This window comes from Leuciscus leuciscus (genome assembly GCF_965113295.1).
Source record: "Leuciscus leuciscus genome assembly, chromosome: 7".
Taxonomy (NCBI): domain Eukaryota; kingdom Metazoa; phylum Chordata; class Actinopteri; order Cypriniformes; family Leuciscidae; genus Leuciscus; species Leuciscus leuciscus.
The window spans coordinates 6293049-6316009 of record NC_138731.1 but is presented as its reverse complement, the minus strand read 5'-3'; the positions used below and the strand labels follow the sequence as shown (position 1 = coordinate 6316009).

The 22961-nt window shown below is 42.8% G+C and overlaps 1 protein-coding gene across 3 annotated transcripts in view; it reads left to right on the top strand.

The window, feature by feature from the left end:
- Window positions 1–22961, top strand: part of usp37 (ubiquitin specific peptidase 37) — a 45998-nt gene that overhangs the window by 9416 nt on the left and 13621 nt on the right. For all 3 annotated transcript variants that reach the window (XM_082176072.1, XM_082176073.1, XM_082176074.1), the window contains exons 3-16: window positions 2304–2469; window positions 2790–2884; window positions 2964–3079; window positions 4425–4502; window positions 4911–4999; window positions 5085–5178; window positions 8477–8632; window positions 11115–11246; window positions 12104–12227; window positions 15543–15748; window positions 17304–17421; window positions 19099–19178; window positions 22337–22501; window positions 22680–22727. In XM_082176072.1, coding sequence (XP_082032198.1) covers window positions 2304–2469; window positions 2790–2884; window positions 2964–3079; window positions 4425–4502; window positions 4911–4999; window positions 5085–5178; window positions 8477–8632; window positions 11115–11246; window positions 12104–12227; window positions 15543–15748; window positions 17304–17421; window positions 19099–19178; window positions 22337–22501; window positions 22680–22727 — 1667 coding nt within the window. The remainder of the gene's footprint in view (window positions 1–2303; window positions 2470–2789; window positions 2885–2963; window positions 3080–4424; window positions 4503–4910; window positions 5000–5084; window positions 5179–8476; window positions 8633–11114; window positions 11247–12103; window positions 12228–15542; window positions 15749–17303; window positions 17422–19098; window positions 19179–22336; window positions 22502–22679; window positions 22728–22961) is intronic.

Below are 22961 nucleotides of genomic sequence, written 5' to 3'. Positions count from 1 at the left end.
CTCGAGTATGCGTACACTCTAACCCCTAACCCTATACTCGAGTATGCGTACACTCTAACCCTATACTCGAGTATGCGTACACTCTAACCCCTAACCCCTATACTCGAGTATGCGTACACTCTAACCCCTAACCCTATACTCGAGTATGCGTACACTCTAACCCCTAACCCTATACTCGAGTATGCGTACACTCTAACCCCTAACCCTATACTTGAGTATGCGTACACTCTAACCCCTAACCCTATACTTGAGTATGCGTACACTCTAACCCCTAACCCTATACTCGAGTATGCGTACACTCTAACCCCTAACCCTATACTCGAGTATGCGTGCACTCTAACCCCTAACCCTATACTTGAGTATGCGTACACTCTAACCCCTAACCCTATACTCGAGTATGCGTACACTCTAACCCCTAACCCTATACTCGAGTATGCGTACACTCTAACCCCTAACCCTATACTTGAGTATGCGTACACTCTAACCCTATACTCGAGTATGCGTACACTCTAACCCCTAACCCTATACTTGAGTATGCGTACACTCGAACCCCTAACCCTATACTTGAGTATGCGTACACTCTAACCCTATACTCGAGTATGCGTACACTCTAACCCCTAACCCTATACTCGAGTATGCGTACACTCTAACCCCTAACCCTATACTCGAGTATGCGTACACTCTAACCCTATACTCGAGTATGCGTACACTCTAACCCCTAACCCTATACTTGAGTATGCGTACACTCTAACCCCTAACCCTATACTCGAGTATGCGTACACTCTAACCCTATACTCGAGTATGCGTACACTCTAACCCCTAACCCCTATACTCGAGTATGCGTACACTCTAACCCCTAACCCTATACTCGAGTATGCGTACACTCTAACCCTATACTCGAGTATGCGTACACTCTAACCCTATACTCGAGTATGCGTACACTCTAACCCTATACTCGAGTATGCGTACACTCTAACCCTATACTCGAGTATGCGTACACTCTAACCCTATACTCGAGTATGCGTACACTCTAACCCCTAACCCCTATACTCGAGTATGCGTACACTCTAACCCCTAACCCTATACTCGAGTATGCGTACACTCTAACCCTATACTCGAGTATGCGTACACTCTAACCCTATACTCGAGTATGTGTACACTCTAACCCTATACTCGAGTATGTGTACACTCTCTGGGTGTGTGTGAGGGATGGGCTATACTCGATAATGTCAAATCGCACATCGTTAAAACAACAATTAGGATATTATCGCAGATGATGTATATCACACTCCCCTAGTGGACACTGAATGACTTGCCTGAGGTAAATGTGACATTGTTTACAAGCTGTTTTATATTGGTCTTCCCCCGCTGAAGCACTGATTGAGCGACTGCTCGAGAGATGATGCGTTTCAGTGAGTACCGTATCTGTCAGCATGCCTTCAGGTGTCCATGTTTATTCTGTAACTGAGGAAGAGATGATCGTGTTCAACTCGTGCTTTATTTATAAAATAAATTCATTGTTTGAATTTCGTGATAAAATGGACAGAATTTGAAAGATTACACTTTTTCTTAAAAAAAAAGTAACAAAGCGCGGAGCTGATTGTGATTATTGGTGGTTAATGTGGTGGTTAGGCTTCAACGCAGTGTTCGTCCAGTACACAGAAGACACACGAAACATTCGCACGGCACACATGTGTACCGTTACACACCTAATTACTAATTACTGTTTAATCAAATGTCAAGGAAGAAAAACTTGTTTTTCGGTTCGGTTTGAGTATCGTTACACCCCTATATATATATATATATATATATATATATATATATTTTATTTGATCAAACCTCTGTAGTTTTAAAACATAATGCAATGCCATACAGTAATGATTGAGAGATGAACAAATAAACCTTCCTCTAAAGCCTGATGATCATATTTGATCTAATAAATGATGGATAATCAAGAAAAACTGCTTCAGTAAGTGTTCATCTTGAAATTTGACTAACAATATCAAAGTTATTCTTGCGTTTCCTTGATAAAATCAGAGCAGATTTGACACAGAAAGACTCGTGAAGCTCGAGCTGAAGGAGGACGTGTGTACAGTTATACTGAAGACTTTTACTGGGTAAAACAGTGTGAACTATCAGTCAGAGACAGAAGGACTGGAGGACGACAGCTTCTTTAGCATTTAGACGCCTCAGAAATATGGGTTTAGAAACCACTGTTAGAGACACACAGTCTGATTAAGACATGAGCATTACATGTGTTTTTCTGAATGCTATTTAACCTCATTTTGTTTATTTTATTTCAGCTGAATCACAATGTAAAGCAGGTTTCGTGGTATCCAACGCACGGCCCGAACCGAGTGACTCTGACCCTGAAAGACTCGAGTGTTGTCATGATGGACAAAGTGAACATGTTGGTGGCAAAAAAAATGAAGGAATACCTTGAAAAGGTCCGGCTCGGTAAACCAGCAGGTGTGTGTGTCCGCCCGTTACACTCTCTAGTCGGCACAACCCTGTCAACTGTGTGTATATGTGTATATGTTTATTAGGGCTGTGCAACGATTAATAATGATATTTTATTTATAAATAACAAATTTTTCTTAAATATATACATGCATGTGTGTGTGTTTACATATACAAAATGACACAGTACACACACACACACACACACACATTATGTAAACACAAACTTTTATTTATTTTGGATGTGGTTAATCGTTGCACAGCCCGACTGTCAATTCTTTATAGCAAGTCATGTTAATGTGTGTTTGTCGTTTTCATCCTTCATTCAGTGCTCAAGACGAACCAGGGAAGTGCTAGTTTTGGGTTAGTTCTCGGGAATCGCGCCGCACAGAACGACTCTGGTCTTTCTCCGTCAGATAAACAGGTAGCGCAGCATCACAAGCCCACAAATACTCTTCAACTCTTCCCTAAACGTCACATGACTGAGCTGTTGTTTCTTTCAGACCCCCCCGAGGCGTCCCAGTCTGGACAGCAGAGAGGACAGCACGCCCCGAAAGCCCCTCGCGAGCCCCAGCCGGGTCACAGCCACACCGGGCCGGAACGGGCTCTCCGAGAACAGGTGCGCACAGTCACCCTGGCGATGCCTTTAGGTTTGAGCACAGTGTCTCTAGTAGGGCCGCCCTTGACTAAAGGGATACTCCACTTTTTTTGGAAATAGGCTCATTTTACAACTCCCCCAGAGTTAAACAGTTGAGTTTTACCGTTTTCAAATCCATTCAGCCGAACTCCGGGTCTGGGGGTCCCACTTTTAGCATAGCTTAGCATACATCATTGAATCGGACAGGACCATTAGCATCTCTCTCAAAAAAATGTCCAAAGAGTTTTAAACCTATTTAAAACTTGACTCTTCTGTAGTTACATCGTGTACTAAGACCGACGGAAAATGTAAAGTTGTGATTTTCTAGGCTGATATGGCTAGGAACTATACTCTCATTCCTGCGTAATAATCAAGAAACTTTGCTGCCGTACCATGAGTCCAGCAGGCGTAATGATATGACGCAGCGCCTGAAAATAGGTCTAATAGGTTAGACAAACATAGTCCCGCTCACGCTGGAAGTTACCGAGCTGGGGACTATTTTCAGGCGCTGCGTCATAATCTATGATAGTCATGAACTATGCTAAAAGTGGTACCGCCAGACCCGGAGATCGGCTGAATGGATTCGAAAACGGTAAGACTCAACTGTTTAACTCTGGGGGAGTTATGAAATGAGCCTATTTCCAAAAAAAGTGGAGTATCCCTTTAAAGATGTGTCTAGTCGACTAGTAGTCGTACGTTTAAGCCTGTAGTCGACTAATCGCGCGTTTATATTAACAAGCCATAAATCATAATAATAATCACCTTTAATTGCCTATATAAAATACGTATAGCCTAGTCAGCGCACAAACTCAAACACAAAGCTTGCCTCAGCGCACCAGTAAAAGTAATGATTATCAATGTGTCGTGATAAAAACAGATTGAGACTACCGATAACTTATTAAAAATGTTTAGATGGTGTTTTCGGCTGCAGGTGCGCACATTCACCCCCGCAATGCTTTAGATTTGGGTTCAGGCTCTCTAGAAAGTGTGTTGTTTCACTTTTTCAATTCAATTCACATTTATTTGTGCAGCGCTCTTCACAATACACAGCTTTACAGAAAGTGCACGAGTCCACATGAGTGATGTTATCAGAGGTGACTGTCTTAGAAATGTACATGTACAGAATCACACAGCATAAAAATGTGTTTAACAATTTAATAATTAAAGGCAGAATCAATGAAGTAATGAATACTTGTTTAACACATGATTGACATTTAGAAGATATTTGCATTGGTGCTTGTAGATTAAGAGTTTACTTTAGCTTTTGTTATTTTGAAAAGCACATTTATAGCCTTGAGCTCAGCTAAAAGAAACTGCTGTCCTGTAGGAGTGAGAAGAGGAAGAGGATGATGAACTCTGATGGAGATCTGGCCGAGGACTATCCCAAAGAGAACGACTCTTCTAGGTGTGTGTGTGTGTGTGTGAACTTCAATGATTTTGACACTGCTGTGCAGAAGTTTAGGGGTTAGTAAAGCCAATCAGCTTATGAAATCTGATGCATCCAGGAGAATCTTTACAGATGGTCTTCTCTCAAATCTCAAACATGCACACGCTGCAAGATTTGATAATTGTAGCACATCACACACTGCAAGATAGTGTTAAAGCAGTGGTTCCCAAACTAGGGTATGTGTACACAATACTGAGTCTTTACTTGTCTTTAATAATGCTTGAGATTTACATTAGTTAGGCTAGTTGTTTTTACTGTATTTCTGATCAAATGCAGACTTGGTGAACATGATTTTTTTCCTTTTTTTCAAAATCTTTAAAACTTTGGTCCTTAAATGAGAGTAAGCTTTATTTCTCTGGTTTCCAGCAACAATAAGGCCATCACAGACGCGTCCAGGAAGTTCCTGCTCAGCTGCAAAGAGAAGCTCAAGCAGTCCGAGGAGAACCGAGCGTCGGGTTAGTGCCTCACACTCACTGTGTATCAGCTGTGACGGCTTCTCAGCCGGGTTCATCACACGTAATCCTTGCTTTGTTTCCTCAGCGCCACACACTCCTGCTCCTCTTCAGCCAACATCCTTTTATGGGAGCCGATCAGGAAGTAAAGACTACACACAAACCCATTCGTTCCTGGACAGGTAAAGAGCCGTGACTCAGCAGGCTGTGCACTAGCGCTGGCAAAATGGCTGAAAGGATACATTTGATTTTCTTTCTTAAAGGAGAACTCCGGTGAATTTTTAAGTTAATCTTGATCGTTTTACCTTTGTGAGTACTGTCTATAGAAAAAAAAACGAACCGGATCGGTGCTTGCAACGCGGAGCTGTTACAGTTAATGCCCAGAGCTCCCATTCAGCTAAAACGTTCAGTAAAAAAAATCACGCGCACTTTTTCCGACTACAACTGAGTTCCCACGGGACTTCAGCGCGAGACTACAGCTAGCCGTCTAAAACACTATTTAGGTGAGTTTAAACAATGGCTAAGTTGCTAAACGCATCTTGTTGTCATGTAAGGGCCCTGTTCATAATGGACAGACAGTTTAATTGCATTTTGTGTCTGTTAAGAGGCACAAAGACACTCTTTAGGTTTATGCCCCCAAAACTGCCGTTTTAGCTGAATGGGAGCTCTGGGCATTAACTGTAACAGCTCCGCGTTGCAAGCACCGATCCGGTTCGTTTTTTTTCTATAGACAGTACTCACAAAGGTAAAACGATCAAGATTAACTTAAAAATTCACCGGAGTTCTCCTTTAAATATTAGCAAAAATCTAAATATATTCGATTTGTGAAGGCAATACTTGAAGCTGCAGTCCGTAACTTTTGGCGCTCAAGCGGTTAATAAACAGAAGGCATGTGGTGTAGGGATGGCTCGATACCACAATTTTGGTTTCGGTACGATACCAGAACCTAATACCCTCGGTATCGATACTAAATCGATACCACAGGTGACAAATAACCGGCCTCAAAATTTAAGTGAATTGAAACTATTTTATTAAAAAACACTGCTTGAAACTCTGCAGTACCGAATATGCAAACAAAAAGTATCAAAATGTAAAAAATTAAAAATAAATTTAAAAAAAACAGTCAGGGAACATACAGTAGCCTAGGTTAAATTTTGATTTTGGAAAGAAAAGAAAAAACCTGAAATGATACAATTAAAATAGGTTAATATCTATAATAATAAATTAATATAGAATAATAATAGAATAATGAAATGACATGTTAACCATTAGCTGTCAACAGAGAATTATCAACATTTATAGCATTTATTCATCTTGGTTTGAGTACTGTTTGGGTTCATATTAGTTTAATGCATTGCATAAAGTAGGCTAATGTTAACATGCTAAACATGTATTAGTATATTTAAATAATAATTACTGATTGATCTAGATTAATACATGTTATAATACTGTTAGGTCAGGTTACCTAATGAATGTTGACAAATGTAGCTTAATTGTAAAGTGTTATTCTAACATTCATATTAGTAATATCCATATTACTACTATTACTCTTTCTCTCTCGGCTGATTCCTAGGGGTCGCCACACTAGCAATTTTACTAGCACTAATACTAAAATGAATATTACTAATCTCTTTATTCATTCAAATTCAATTAATATATGATTGTTTGAATGTGCAAAAATTATGAGACCTAAACTTCATTGGTTCTAGCGTGTCATGCAAGCACATTTGAGCTTTCGTGTTTACCGTATCATATTTAATTGATAAGCTCTTATGTATGTGCGCTGATCAGTGTTGTGAATAGAAGTCTAAATTAAATCAGTTGAATGATGCTCACCTGTCGATCTCTGAACTCTTTGAACAAGTCAGGATGAGCAAGTGACAAGTGCTTAGCCAGACTGTGTTGCCTCCCGTGGCTAATTTAAAGCAGCGTTTGTAGAGTGGTGCATTGAGGTCTGTTGCTTCACCTTTCTCATTACTTTTGTAAGCAAAGTAATGCTATATTTCACTCCTACTGCTCTCTTTATTTATTAATTTCGGGCGTGTAGAATCATAGACAGTATGTGTAGAATGAGCTTCATCTGTTTGATCCATCGTGTTCCTCCGTTGTCACGTTTGCCGGTTTTGCGTGACCCGCGTCAGTTTGGGTAGCGCACTGCCGCCTAGCGGTGAACTTCGAAACAGCAGCGCATCAAATACCGAATTGAGCAAAATTATGATATTGTACCGTTTGAAATATAATATATACCGGTATTTTTGCAGTACCGGTATACCGCGCATCCCTAATGTGGTGCGAGTCTGAAGTCTGAATATAAACACTTATTACAGGCGTACTGTAGTGATTTGGGATAAGACAAAAACACAATTTGTAAAATGGATTCATGATTGTACTTGCTCTTGTGATATTGATATTTTTGTCCGTGAGTTCAATATGCGCAACACCCTTTTTCCTGAGCATGTGATTGGCCAAGACTTTCCGTCCCTGGAACTAGCTTGGAAAGCCTGTTTTTTTCACAGTGATTGCTTTTAAAATATATTATTAGGGGTTTAAACCATTTTGGTCAAATAGAAGAAAAAAAAGATCAGGCACAGTATCTTTAATATTAGAGGATAAAAGTGCTGTATTGTCTCCTATGCCCTCAAGAGGACGCATGCGAGCGCAATAAGCAAATATACACCAAATCAAGCATCGCATCTTTTATTGAAATGAAACGACATTCACTTTTGAAAGTGCATTTACTTTTGAAACATTTGTTCTTTAATTAAATATAATGTCCTTTATGTGCGTGCAAGGAATTGAAGGTGACAATAGTGCATACAACTGTGTGTGTGCATCAGTGACCTGAGAAAACACACTTCAACACACATCGTAATGAACTACATGAACACACATTCAGAAACACTCCACTTCTCTTCACTACATCTACATCTTCATCATCATCATCATCATCAAAACACCAGACGCTCAGCTCAGATTTTTGCCTCCAACTGAGTGTTTTTCGTCAGCAGGGCTTTTCCCACCATTTTTAAATGATCAACGTAGTTGCACTGCTAACAAAAACACTTGTCCGTTACGTCGTCATGTCTCGCGCACCTCTTGACATACCAAAAATTCGAATGTGCAGGTTTTTTTAATATATATATTCAACGAATATTCACATTTTTCTTTGCCAGCCCTACTGTGCACTTTCTAAACCGGGCACTGATCTACAGCATCACAGCCATAACGTACATTTGATCAAAGTTCATACAGAATAACTAGTGCAGGCCAGGTCACAAACACCAGACCATAAGTCGTTACAGTTAATCAGTTTATTGAGTCCTGTGCTGAATTCATCAGAGTGGTTACTGGCCCACAAGTCTTTACGTCAGTAATGTGTAGTAATTTCTCAGGGTTTTTGAGACTAAAATCAGTGCATGACTTGCTGAATGAGATCTGATTCTGAGATCTGACCCTGTGCTCCTAAATCTTCATTTTCAGGCCCAGCAGCACAGGCCAGTGTCCGTCTGCCAAAAGAAGCCTAATGTTACCCAATCACTCAACTCCCTTTAAGAAGGTGCGCCCCACTCTGGACTACGGTGGCTGGAACAAGCCCAGACCCTCGGCTCTGGCTCAGCCTCAGCCTCCGCTGCAAGGGTGAGTTTCCGAGACCCGCTGACCCTGCCAGTACAGCTCAGTCTGCTGCTTCCCCCACAAGTGCCATGCTTTCAGTTTCAGTTTTCCTAAAATATTGATATTTTGCTGAGATTCCACTGGATCACCATATCAGTGTACATGTTAAAGTTTAATAATGTGCGTGTAATGCCATTCTCCCTGCGTGTTCTGTGGAGAGCAGCCCAGCACATGTCTTGTGCTGACGGTATAACATGAAACGATGTGCATCAAAAACAACATTTCACTCTCTGAGTTTGAGCACCAAAATGCACATCGGGAAAGTGACGATCAGACAGTCAAAGACATGCCAAAACGAAAAATATCAGTGTTTCTCAAACCCCGTCTCTGTTGAACACCCGTGCTGACGGCACACATGCTAATATAACCGCTGGCTCCAGTTGTGCCACTGTAAGAGAGAGAGAGCGAAAACGACAAGACACAGGATCTTCTTTGGTGTCAGAGAATGAACACCCGAGCACAAGTGCAGAAGGGCAGAGTCTTTCGTGCACAGCGTGGATGAGCTACGACAGGTAAACATGTCATCTGTGTGATGCTAACGTTAGCGGTAACAAATACTGTTTTTAATTTATTCTCTGGGTGTGCGATATTTACTATCTCTATTAATTTATCACTTAATATTAACTGCTTGTTTATTGAAATGTATAAAATCAATATCACATTTGTAATCATGCTGATATTTGGAGAAAAAACTGCACTCTTCGTGTGATGTTAACTATATTAAACGATATAAATATAAAAGATATAGAGGTATTTTTGCCCCTTATATTGAATATTGGGGTCATTATAAATGCATTTTAAAGTGAGGGACAAACTCAATGTCAGATCACACATCATTAAAACAACAATCACGATATTATCGTAAATAATACAATAATTGAGACTGATATGGATTCTTATTCTCGATTAATCGCAGTAAGCTTTGTTACTTACAATAAAATCTCACCTTTAAAATTCTGTTTGTTTTAAAATGAAATTCAAGCGATAAGTGTGTTTTTGCCGCTCTTTAATATGGCATGATGGATCGCTGTAGGTTCAAGCGCTCGTGAACCCATAATCTCTTCCGCTTTACTACTAGTTATAGCATGAAATTAGCATGAACGAACATCAGAAGGAATGCAGGACATCATATCTCAGATGTATTTCAACCGCAGAAAGACGTCGTTAAAACAGCTTGAGAACAATGTCACGTTTACCGCAGAACAACCGTTCAGTGACCGTCAACTTGTTACTTGTTAAAAAAATTAAAATAATCTAAAAACCTTTATTTTCTTTTTTTATATAATTTTTTTGTCCTGGATTGTGTTTTATGAATTTTTAAAGATGCTGTATGTAGCTTTTCTACTAAAACGAATCCTTTTTTTATTGCCTGTGTGTGAAGGGGTTGTAATCTCACATTAAAATGATCCATTTTGCGGGTTTTGCTATTACCTCTGAAAGCAAGTATTCTTATTTTTATGTGAAGGTGCCGGGTCGGATTTACCGCGAAATCCAGTGACATCACCTGCATGCGCGCTCCCGAGCCTCTCGCCTCGTCTACTGACTCTGCACTCAACAGCGACGACACTGCAACTTATGACATGGACTTATGAATTATGCAACTTATGACATGTCTGATGACACTAAGAAACGACCTGCTCCCAGCACAACACGTCACAGACTCCAACACAAACTCCAAATATTGATAAAAAACAATACCTTTTTTTTTCTGCTGAAGCTCGTATTAAAGGCCAGACGTGAATCGGATAAACTTCGGGTGAAAAAACACGGATCAACATCGGCAGGGCATTTGAATCATGGAGAAACCTTATCTACAAACCTAGAATGTACATTTCCTGAAGAAAATGTGAAGTAGTGCTTGCAGTGGCAAAATTCGGCACGGTTGATAGGGTTCCATACTAATCATGGTACGAGCATGGAGCATTAGTTCAACGTCAAGCTGATAAAAGTAGCCTATTATTGTAACGTTGCAGTGGGAGTTTACCTGAGTTTCCAGCATGTTGTGGGATGCTTTCTCCGGTGTGTTGCGTGACACGTCTCAGTCTGGCCGGTACCCACAGCGCTCGTAAGAGCACGCGCTCGTCAACTTATTGGTTGCAATTTGAAACATCACCGCTAGAGGCCGCTGAAAACTACATACAGCTCCTTTAAATAAAAAATGGTGGTAATCAAATGAATGCTTAACTTTTATTGCATTTGTATTAACCGTAGTTTATAAGTCTGTTGTCAACAAGAGAATCTCAGAGAAGTGCGTTATTTAGTCTGTTTGGTGTAATCGAACAGGTTATCATGCTTTTGATTCTTTTGAAAAGCACATTTTTCTCACACATTATTGCAGTCTGTCTGGAACGCTCTTGAGTCCTGCAGAGAAGCCGAGATTGCTCTGATTGGCCGGCTGACGCTTGGCTCTAGCTCATCACATGCCTGTTGTTCGCTTCTCCTGCAGATTCTCCAACCTCGGGAACACCTGCTATATGAACGCCATCCTGCAGTCCCTCTTCAGCCTGCCCTCGTTCTCCAGCGACCTGCTGAAGCAGGGCATCCCGTGGAAGAGGGTCCCCGTCAACGCCCTCCTCAAGTACGTCTGGGGCTTTCACCACCAAATAAAAAACAATTTATGTTATACATTCCTAAAAATTCACTTAAAAATAGGGTTGCACGATTAATCGCACTGAAACCGCACGCGATTTGGCAAAGGCTGTGATTATTTTATGCGCAGTTTGAGGGCGTCTCACACACACACAAACCACATATCCCTCTGAACACCAGAGGGCATCTCTCTCACACACACACACACACACACACACACACACACACACACACACACACACACACACACACACACACACACACACACACACACACACCACATCCCTCCAAACACCAGAAGGCGTCTCTCACACACACGCCACATAAGCCCTACAGAAGTAGATAACGCACATCATTCCAGGAAACCCATCATACTATCGCTGTATCTGAATAAACAGAAGATTGAAACGCTTTGATTAAACATGGCTAATAAACACGACTGCCTTATTCTGTGTCAGAAGCTCATCATCTCACAGGAGGAGCAGCTCAACTGTCCTTATGAAGTGAGTTTGGAGTAAAAGCATGTTATTAAATGTCTTTTGTTGGTTCATAAATGCTTCTCATGTTTGGAAAGATGTTTGACGCGTGTTGCTTTTTCAAATGCAGGTTATAAGAGACTCAAACTCCAAGTGCTTTCAGATAGAGCCGTGTTTACAGAGACGTACATCGATGACAAGCTGCGCATAAACATCACAGCATTTGCGATTTTCATAATCACGATAAGCCAACTCGATATAAGTGTGACTACATGTAATTGCGATTAATCATGCAGCCCTACTAAAAACTGAAAAGTTTATACACTGTCTGACGAGCCTGTTGATGATTGGCTGTTGTCTCCACATGAAGGCGGTTTGCTCATCTGCTGGCGAAGAAAGACGTCTCTCCTCCAGAAGTGAAGAAAGATCTTCTCCGGCGAGTGAAGAGCGCCATCTCCTCGACAGCTGAGCGCTTCTCTGGGTACATGCAGAACGTAAGACATTCACATCTTCCTGTCTTGACCTCAGGCCCGTTCACACCGAGGACCATATGCTAACCTAAATATATATGTATTATAATAATCTAATATATCCATGTTCTGTGTGAAAATTAAAAAAGGCAGTGAATTGACATGAACCTGAACTTTAAAGTGGACTCAGCCCTATTTGTTTGTTGATGCAGTGCCTCCGTCTACAGTACGTTGACACTGGTGTTTTAGAAAGCCAACATTACAGTACTTTTATCCTAATTTTTACACTTGGAAGAGCTTTTATTTTGTCGGAAAACTACAGTTTCTGTGAAAAATGGGTTTACAAACACGTCTCATTGCAAATCTAGTAAAACGCTGTAATCCTCTTCCCACAAAAATATAGGAAATTATGCAAATGTGGAAATAATGCGTAACTGGTGGCGCTAATGCCCGATAAGCTCACACACACATGCAGAGATGAGGTTCACTGCGTTCACTTACTGTGAGCCGCTCTGAGACGTGGGAAACACCGGGTCATCAGCTGATCCCGTGAGGAAAGTGCATCACATACTCGAGTCGCAGTCTTATGCGGTTTGATGAGAGCACAGAGCCATATTAGATTTTAGTTCGTTTGACTACTTTGCTAAAGCAATGGCTCAAAACAGTGTAGGAGACCGTGTGATGAGAAGTTTTCAAATATTTTGGCTTCATTTTGAAACTGAGCTGGAGTCTAGGCAAACTGTGAACCGCTGATGAGCGAAGAAGCTCATTCTAGCTGAAAAGCTAAATTTGAATTTCTTAAGGCGAGACACTACAGGTGAATAGGGTAAAAAAAATTAAATAATATATATCACCGTGAAACGTCCTCAGTTGATTACTTACACAAGTATATACATTTATTACAAGTTTTAGAAATTTGTATGTTTAATTATGCAAATTAGCATTATCTCATTAAATATGCACGATTTTGCATATATTTTCGGTAGATAGATCTGAACATGATAAAGCCAGGTGCAAAATTCTTTTTTCATTTTGTTTACACACACAAGATGAAAGCCAGACACATCAAAATAGAATCATCATGACTAACATGTCAAGCTCTATCAATATGGTTAAATTGTTTAAAGCAAGCCCCCCCCCTTTTCATTACCCTTTGTTAGCTACATCAGCAAAATATCAAAAACATTGTAAGGGGTTAATATTCCAGTCAATCATTTCACAATACAGTCAAAATAAAAAGAACATTGAGTCCATTTTCAAAGTTCCATTAAACCAAGGTTACAATGAGTCAAAAGTTTGTTAGAAGGTTAGATCATATCGAAAGTTCGTCTGGTGGCCACATCCTAAATAAAAGGAAGTATGAATTATTTTGTTTTATTGTTAGATCTGGAATGTAAAGTTAGTCACCATCAGACATAAAAATGGGAAGTATGATAAAAGTTTATCATAAGTTTAAAATCTAAAGTCAGATTTCCATGGTTAGTAACATAATTCATCTTATCTATAAAAAATCTACCGCAACTGCTGTGTGTATAACTGGAGAGTGTGGTGTACACGGGTGCTACAGGCTGAGATGTTTGTACTGGAGAGTGTGGTGTACACAGGTGCTACAGGCTGAGATGTTTGTACTGGAGAGTGTGGTGTACACAGGTGCTACAGGCTGAGATGTTTGTACTGGAGAGTGTGGTGTACACAGGTGCTACAGGCTGAGATGTTTGTACTGGAGAGTGTGGTGTACACAGGTGCTACAGGCTGAGATGTTTGTACTGGAGAGTGTGGTGTACACAGGTGCTACAGGCTGAGATGTTTGGACTGGAGAGTGTGGTGTACACAGGTGCTACAGGCTGAGATGTTTGTACTGGAGAGTGTGGTGTACACGGGTGCTACAGGCTGAGATGTTTGTACTGGAGAGTGTGGTGTACACAGGTGCTACAGGCTGAGATGTTTGGACTGGAGAGTGTGGTGTACACGGGTGCTACAGGCTGAGATGTTTGTACTGGAGAGTGTGGTGTACACAGGTGCTACAGGCTGAGATGTTTGTACTGGAGAGTGTGGTGTACACAGGTGCTACAGGCTGAGATGTTTGTACTGGAGAGTGTGGTGTACACGGGTGCTACAGGCTGAGATGTTTGTACTGGAGAGTGTGGTGTACACGGGTGCTACAGGCTGAGATGTTTGTACTGGAGAGTGTGGTGTACACAGGTGCTACAGGCTGAGATGTTTGTACTGGAGAGTGTGGTGTACACAGGTGCTACAGGCTGAGATGTTTGTACTGGAGAGTGTGGTGTACACGGGTGCTACAGGCTGAGATGTTTGTACTGGAGAGTGTGGTGTACACGGGTGCTACAGGCTGAGATGTTTGTACTGGAGAGTGTGGTGTACACGGGTGCTACAGGCTGAGATGTTTGGACTGGAGAATGACAAACTCATTTTGAGAAAACGGCAGTTAAAGAGTTAAACGGCTCTAAATGAGATTTCGTCATTAGCTTTAAATCCCCTTTTGGACATTCATGATTGGTTACTGATAGAAAGGAAATGTCCATATTTGGGTTACATAGCGTTGTGCATGAGACTCAGAGCTTTACAACGACACTGGTCATGACAGACTTCAGTGAACAGACGGAGCTCGGCGTGTCGTGCTGGAATGCTGACTTCCTGGTAAATTCGGGAGAAACTTACCGCCGCAAGTAAACAAAATGTAATAAAATAAACATCTTAATGTATATTTTCAGCGTTTTCTTTGTAACCGCTTGAAAGAACACATACTGAAGGAGTAAACTAGCCCAAAATCTCAGAACTGAACACTGCATGAAAACTCAAAGGCAATCTACATACATCTTCATATTCATGATCATCAAACCACCAGACGCTCAGCTTGATCTCAGCGAGTGCGGAGCGCTTTCTGTTGACAGTGTTTCCAGCTGATGACACACACACACACACACACACACACACACACACACACACTCACACATACTCAGCTCTGAAAATGGTCGTTGCACGATTTTTCCCACAAACAGTGTTTTCGTCTGGTGGGCTTTTCCCACCATTTTCAACATTAGCATCGCAGCCTCACCGCGGTGAACTGGCTAAACTAACTAAAACACACCGCGTCCGTTACATCATCATGTCTCGCGCGCCTCCACACACCAAAAATGCGCGATTTTTAACATTCGAATGTGCCGTTTTTTTGGGTTGTTTTTATTCAACGAATATTACATTTTTATTTGACAGCCCTAGTGTGGATGCTAATAAAGTTCTCGTTCTTGGTGTGAACGGGTACATAATGTTCATATGACGTGAGTGCCAATGGTGTGTGTTTTTTGTTTTTTTTCCCAGGATGCCCATGAGTTCCTGAGCCAGTGTCTGGACCAGCTGAAGGAGGACGTGGAGAAGATCAACAAGAGCTGCAAGAGCGAGCCGTGGGCCTGGGACGAGCCTCAGAGCGCGCGGCTGGCGGAGGAGGCGGACCCCTCGCGCGTCTACACCTGCCCTGTCACCGTCAACATGGAGTTCGAGGTGCAGCACACCATCACATGCAAGAGGTGAGCCAATCAAGCACTTCGAGATGGGCATCGATTCAGTGTCCCTTCGCAAGCTCTCAGTTCGAAAGTTCATGAATGTCATATTCCTCCCTCAGATATCAGACCCATGGTTAACTGGTGTATATAGTGGATAGGTGGCAGGAGGAGTGGGACTCGTGCAAGAATAAGCTATATAAAATTAATCTGTAAATGTTTAATCGACAGTGACTTTTAATCGCTCTTAAAGCTAGATCTGATCCAGTGGTGTTCAGCAGATGTCATGTAGATCTGATCCAGTGGTGTTCAGCAGATGTCATGTAGATCTGATCCAGTGGTGTTCAGCAGATGTCGTGTAGGTCACACAAGCTTGGCTTTTTTGCTTAAAGATGAAGACCAACTCTATACATGTTTGTAAGATTCCTCTCTCTGGAAAACACATTTGATTGGACTGTCCTGGGTTTAATACAAGTAGAATGCTCTTTTATGAAGTTATTTCACTTAAGGGTTTATTTAGTCAGATTATGCCTGAAAAGCTTTTGGCTTTTTTAAATAATGTTAATTAAAAAATATATATTGTGTTTGTTTACTTGGTTTTGTTGTATTTATATTGGAATTGCATTTTTGCCATGAAAATAGCCTTAAATGCTGACATGGCATTATTATAAAACTATATCTCTCTCAATTCAATTTTCAATTCCCGATTCGACTCATGAATATAGATTTAATACAAATCCTATATTTATTTTTAAAAAAGAACAGTGAACATAAGTTTACAAGTGGTTAATTAATAATTAAATATTTCAAAGGCACAATGAATAGACAGGATTTTGATGCAAGATAAAAAAAAATTGCTGCTGAAAGTTGGACGAGTGAGAACAGACGCCTTGATCAAACAGCATCAGGTCATCTTATGTTTAAGATGAAACACACATAAGATCTCCCAGCATTAGCTGTAACATGAGCCTATGAACAGTGGAGGGGAAGCTAATACTGGCGTTTGGGTGATGGATGAATAAATATGGAAGAAATCGGTTCATGGCTTTGAGAATCGATTTTGAAAAACGATTAATCGAAAAATAAAAAAATGTGCCCAGCCCTAACCGCACTCACACACGTGTCGTCTCGGACGCTTAATAACTCGGTCCTCGAAAGGGGAAGAGAAACCGGTTTGTGATTAGTGGAAGAATGTCATGAGTGTAAAACATATTTTAATAGAATGTCCTTTTTTATTAAATGATATTAGACAACGTTTTTATTCAGAAAATATATTAATGGACATTTTTAAAAGGTTTCTCCTGGAAGTTTTTTTGAGAATTTCTGACAAATTTTAAATTGAAAGATTCTATGTAAATGTTATTATTACTGTTGTTAGTATTGGTATGCGTGTCTGATTTTGTATATTGATTGTTTTTAAGGAAATTTGTTAAATTATTGTAAACAATGTTTTAAATTGGGTGTAATCACTATTATTTAAAAAATGTAAATCCTGTTGATTGCCATGACCTATAGCCATCGCTGCTGGTGTTACATTAAACCATGACTAACTCACTCTGGTGTCTCCCCCCTCGGTGCGCAGCTGTGGAGAAGTGGTGACGAAGCGGGAGCAGTTCAATGATCTGTCCATCGACCTTCCTCGACGCAAGAAAACACTCCCGATGAGGTCCATACAGGACTCTCTGGACCTCTTCTTCAGGGTGAGCCTCGTCATGATCGCTGTCGAATGTGAACGAGCGAGACATCAAAGGCCTGTTCGCACGAGACTGACCAGTACGGCATGTGCTTTTGGTCACATGCCCAGAACTGTCAAATTATGCTAATTTGATTCCTAAATTCTTGTTGTTTCATGGACAAGAAACGCGTCAGACTACACGTTGCTATCGTTCGCCAGCACATCTTTTTGTGTCTCCTTCATTGCTAACTCCCCCTAGCAGCACCAGTACCCTCGTCTCTCTGTAGATTAGCGGTGTAAGGAAGAGCGTCTGTGCTCCTGTGTGATGGGACTGAGCCCGTCGTGGAGGACCGGAAAATTAGGCATGCTAGTCCGGGACGTTGTGAAGCGCTACAGACACGGCGTCTGTCGTCACTACATGAGATCACATGATCGATTCTTGCGTCACGAGTCTGAACCCGACTCAGTTTAGCAGAGAAGAGTCCAGCACTGGCTCTCTAGTCTCTGCGCTCTTGTATTCAGTGTTGTTTAATAAACATCACCATGAATAAAAAAAAAATGAATGGCTCTTTGAAAGCATGTAATACTGTTTGCCCTTTTGTTTAGTTTTTTTGTGAAACAAACGTGAAGTTGCCCAGTGCTACTTTGTGTACCGGGGTAACTTACTGCTGTACTAGTTTACTTTTTTATCTTTTTATAAATGCGACGTACTGGCAGAAAGACAATTTGCATTTTTTATTCTGTCTGACCGACAAATCTAAAGCAGAAATCAGACTGAAATTTTCGTTCCAAACATTCGTGACTCTGAACAGCTGTTAAAGGGGTCATCGGATGCCCATTGTCCACAAGTTGGTGTGACACTTTAGGGTCTTCATGTAAAGTTTGTAATATACTTCTGTTAAAATTCCTCAATGGTTGTGTAACACACCCTTTAACCTCCTCAAAAACAGCTCTGTTCACAGCGACCCGTTTCGGTGCATGTCTCTTTAATTCAGGGTTTCTCAAACTCGGTCCTGGAGGGCCACTGTCCTGCGCAGTTTAGCTCCAACCCTGATCAAACACACCCTGAGCAAAGCTAATCAATGTCTTCAGGATCACTAGAAACTCACAGCTAGGTGTGTTTGATCAGGGTTGGAGCTAAACTGTGCAGGACAGCGGCCCTCCAGGACCGAGTTTTAGAAACTGCTTTAATTGATAATGAGCAATTGCTCACTGCACCCCCTGTTGATTGGCTGAGGGCAGAAATATGCTAATACGGGACAGTCCATCAGTGTTTGTGGGCGGAGCATGAGCATTATGACATCATAGTGCTCAGAAAATCCAAACGGCTTGATTATTGAGTGTTTAGACTTTGTGAATGGATTTTCTTCACTGTATGGTGGCCGTCCACACACTGCAAAGACACATTCATATGCAAACACCATGTTAAAGTGAATTTTGCATCCGATGACCCCTTTAAGTCCAACTCTTTAAACCCTTTTTTGTCACTTCTACTGAATGGTTTTCCTGAAATCTGGTCTGGCTTTATAAAGCAGTTTTGAGGTTTTATTTTTCCCTGATGCTTTATAACGCCTGTAAAAGCAATGCTTGTGACTGACAGTCAGTGCGAGGTTCATTTGTGTGCGGATATTGACTTCTGTTTCACTATATGGTACTTTTCATATGATACAATTCTCATCACCTTCTGACTTTGTGTTTCTAGATGGAGGAGATTGAGTATTCCTGTGAAAAATGCAGTGGAAAAGCAGCGACGGTGTCTCACAAATTTAGCCGGCTTCCCAGGTTGGGATTAACACACATGCGTACTTTAGCAGCTTTGAATTGTGGGTCTATTGAAAACACACATTTGACAGGGTTCGTACAAGCTGCTTAAAGTGCTTGAATTAGAATTTGAAGTCCTGGAAAACCCTTGAAAACGGCCATATTTATGAAAAGGTACTTGAAAAGCACTTGAATTATTGAAAGACTGACAATATATGCGAAATTAGGGTTTTAATTTAGTCGATAAAACAAAAATCAACGCTGCAGCCCGTCTGATACAGATATAGAGCCATTTCGCATGGCTATGAGTGTGATATTACTCATAAATATCCAAGTATATGATACAGCTTTCATTCTTCATGTCAGTCATATAATCATGAGGGGGAAATCAGTTCAATAAATAAAAAAGCGATATCTCTGTCATAGTATCCTCTCAATGATTAAAGTATTCACACACAGTCATTGCATGTGCTACACTTTATGTGTACCATTTTGCTTTATTAGTTTATTTTTATTAATCTATTTACCTCTTTTAGAATTTGAAAGATAATAAAGATATTGTTTGATTAGTGAGATCTCTGCTTACAGTCCTTGAAAGCCCCAAAAGTAGTGCTGGGAAAGTCCTGTAATTTCACTTGACCGTGTGTGTGTGTGTGTGTGTGTGTGTACGAGCCCTGACGTGTGTTTGTGTGTGTACGAGCCCTGACGTGTGTGTGTGTGTGTGTGTGTGTGTGTGTACGAGCCCTGACGTGTGTGTGTACGAGCCCTGACGTGTGTGTGTGTACGAGCCCTGACGTGTGTGTGTACGAGCCCTGACGTGTGTGTGTACGAGCCCTGACGTGTGTGTGTACGAGCCCTGACGTGTGTGTGTACGAGCCCTGACGTGTGTGTGTACGAGCCCTGACGTGTGTGTGTACGAGCCCTGACGTGTGTGTGTACGAGCCCTGACGTGTGTGTGTACGAGCCCTGACGTGTGTGTGTACGAGCCCTGACGTGTGTGTGTACGAGCCCTGACGTGTGTGTGTACGAGCCCTGACGTGTGTGTGTACGAGCCCTGACGTGTGTTTGTGTGTGTACGAGCCCTGACGTGTGTGTGTGTGTGTGTGTGTGTGTGAGCCCTGACGTGTGTGTGTGTGTGTGTGTGTGTGTGTGTGTGTGTGTGTGTGTGTGTGTGTGTGTGTGTGTGTGTGTGTGTGTGTGTGTGTGTGTGTGTGTGTGTGTGTGTGTGTGTGTGTGTGTGTGTGTGTGTGTGTGTGTGTGTGTGTGTGTGTGTGTACGAGCCCTGACGTGTGTGTGTACGAGCCCTGACGTGTGTGTACGAGCCCTGACGTGTGTGTGTGTGTACGAGCCCTGACGTGTGTGTGTGTACGAGCCCTGACGTGTGTGTGTGTACGAGCCCTGACGTGTGTGTGTACGAGCCCTGACGTGTGTGTGTACGAGCCCTGACGTGTGTGTGTGTGTACGAGCCCTGACGTGTGTGTGTGTGTACGAGCCCTGACGTGTGTGTGTGTGTACGAGCCCTGACGTGTGTGTGTGTGTACGAGCCCTGACGTGTGTGTGTGTGTACGAGCCCTGACGTGTGTGTGTGTGTACGAGCCCTGACGTGTGTGTGTGTGTACGAGCCCTGACGTGTGTGTGTGTGTACGAGCCCTGACGTGTGTGTGTGTGTACGAGCCCTGACGTGTGTGTGTGTGTGTGTACGAGCCCTGACGTGTGTGTGTGTGTGTGTACGAGCCCTGACGTGTGTGTGTGTGTGTGTACGAGCCCTGACGTGTGTGTGTACGAGCCCTGACGTGTGTGTGTACGAGCCCTGACGTGTGTGTGTACGAGCCCTGACGTGTGTGTGTACGAGCCCTGACGTGTGTGTGTACGAGCCCTGACGTGTGTGTGTACGAGCCCTGACGTGTGTGTGTACGAGCCCTGACGTGTGTGTGTGTGTACGAGCCCTGACGTGTGTGTGTACGAGCCCTGACGTGTGTGTGTACGAGCCCTGACGTGTGTGTGTGTGTACGAGCCCTGACGTGTGTGTGTGTGTACGAGCCCTGACGTGTGTGTGTGTGTGTGTACGAGCCCTGACGTGTGTGTGTGTGTGTACGAGCCCTGACGTGTGTGTGTGTGTACGAGCCCTGACGTGTGTGTGTGTGTGTGTACGAGCCCTGACGTGTGTGTGTGTGTGTGTACGAGCCCTGACGTGTGTGTGTGTGTGTGTACGAGCCCTGACGTGTGTGTGTGTGTGTGTACGAGCCCTGACGTGTGTGTGTGTGTGTGTACGAGCCCTGACGTGTGTGTGTACGAGCCCTGACGTGTGTGTGTACGAGCCCTGACGTGTGTGTGTACGAGCCCTGACGTGTGTGTGTACGAGCCCTGACGTGTGTGTGTACGAGCCCTGACGTGTGTGTGTACGAGCCCTGACGTGTGTGTGTACGAGCCCTGACGTGTGTGTGTACGAGCCCTGACGTGTGTGTGTGTGTACGAGCCCTGACGTGTGTGTGTGTGTACGAGCCCTGACGTGTGTGTGTGTGTGTACGAGCCCTGACGTGTGTGTGTGTGTGTGTACGAGCCCTGACGTGTGTGTGTGTGTACGAGCCCTGACGTGTGTGTGTGTGTACGAGCCCTGACGTGTGTGTGTGTACGAGCCCTGACGTGTGTGTGTGTACGAGCCCTGACGTGTGTGTGTGTACGAGCCCTGACGTGTGTGTGTGTACGAGCCCTGACGTGTGTGTGTGTACGAGCCCTGACGTGTGTGTTTGTGTACGAGCCCTGACGTGTGTTTGTGTACGAGCCCTGACGTGTGTGTGTGTGTGTGTGTGTACGAACCCTGACGTGTGTGTGTACGAGCCCTGACGTGTGTGTGTACGAGCCCTGACGTGTGTGTGTACGAGCCCTGACGTGTGTGTGTGTACGAGCCCTGACGTGTGTGTGTGTGTACGAGCCCTGACGTGTGTGTGTGTGTACGAGCCCTGACGTGTGTGTGTGTACGAGCCCTGACGTGTGTGTGTGTGTGTACGAGCCCTGACGTGTGTGTGTGTACGAGCCCTGACGTGTGTGTGTGTGTGTACGAGCCCTGACGTGTGTGTGTGTGTGTACGAGCCCTGACGTGTGTGTGTGTGTGTACGAGCCCTGACGTGTGTGTGTGTGTGTGTGTGTACGAGCCCTGACGTGTGTGTGTGTGTCTGCAGGGTGCTGATCCTCCACCTGAAGCGCTACAGCTACAACACTCAGCTGTCTGTGAACAGCAAGCTGGGCCAGCAGGTGCTGATCCCCAAACACCTGACGCTGCTGTCCCACTGCACCGACGTCACACGCCCCCCTCTCAGCCTCGGCTGGAGCGCGCAGGCCGCCCTGTGAGCACACACCTCACACTCATGATCATAACTACTATAATAATACCTGTTATTTATAGGCTCCTTTCAAGGCACTCAAAGAGCTAAAGGCTATTCTAACTTACGGTGGACTTACTTTACTGTGGACTGTTGTTTAGCGTAGCGCCCTCACACTCGCTAACGGCTCGTTTCGTTTTAGCTCCAGGACCCTGAAGACGTCACAGTCCGTCAACTCCTCGACACTACGGTGAGAGCGGCCCTCTGATGATGATGTGCATGCTGAGGTCATATTCAGCCTTGAGTCTCGAGTATTTCAGTAATCGAGTATTATACCGATTATTTCATCGATTAATCGTGTAAAAAAAATTGTGATAAAAAAAGATCCAAGTGAACAACAGCCTTTAAAATGACTTAAAATACAGATATAAAATAAGCAACAATAATTGGTTCAAATAAAGTATCAAAGTAAGTAAATATTGGG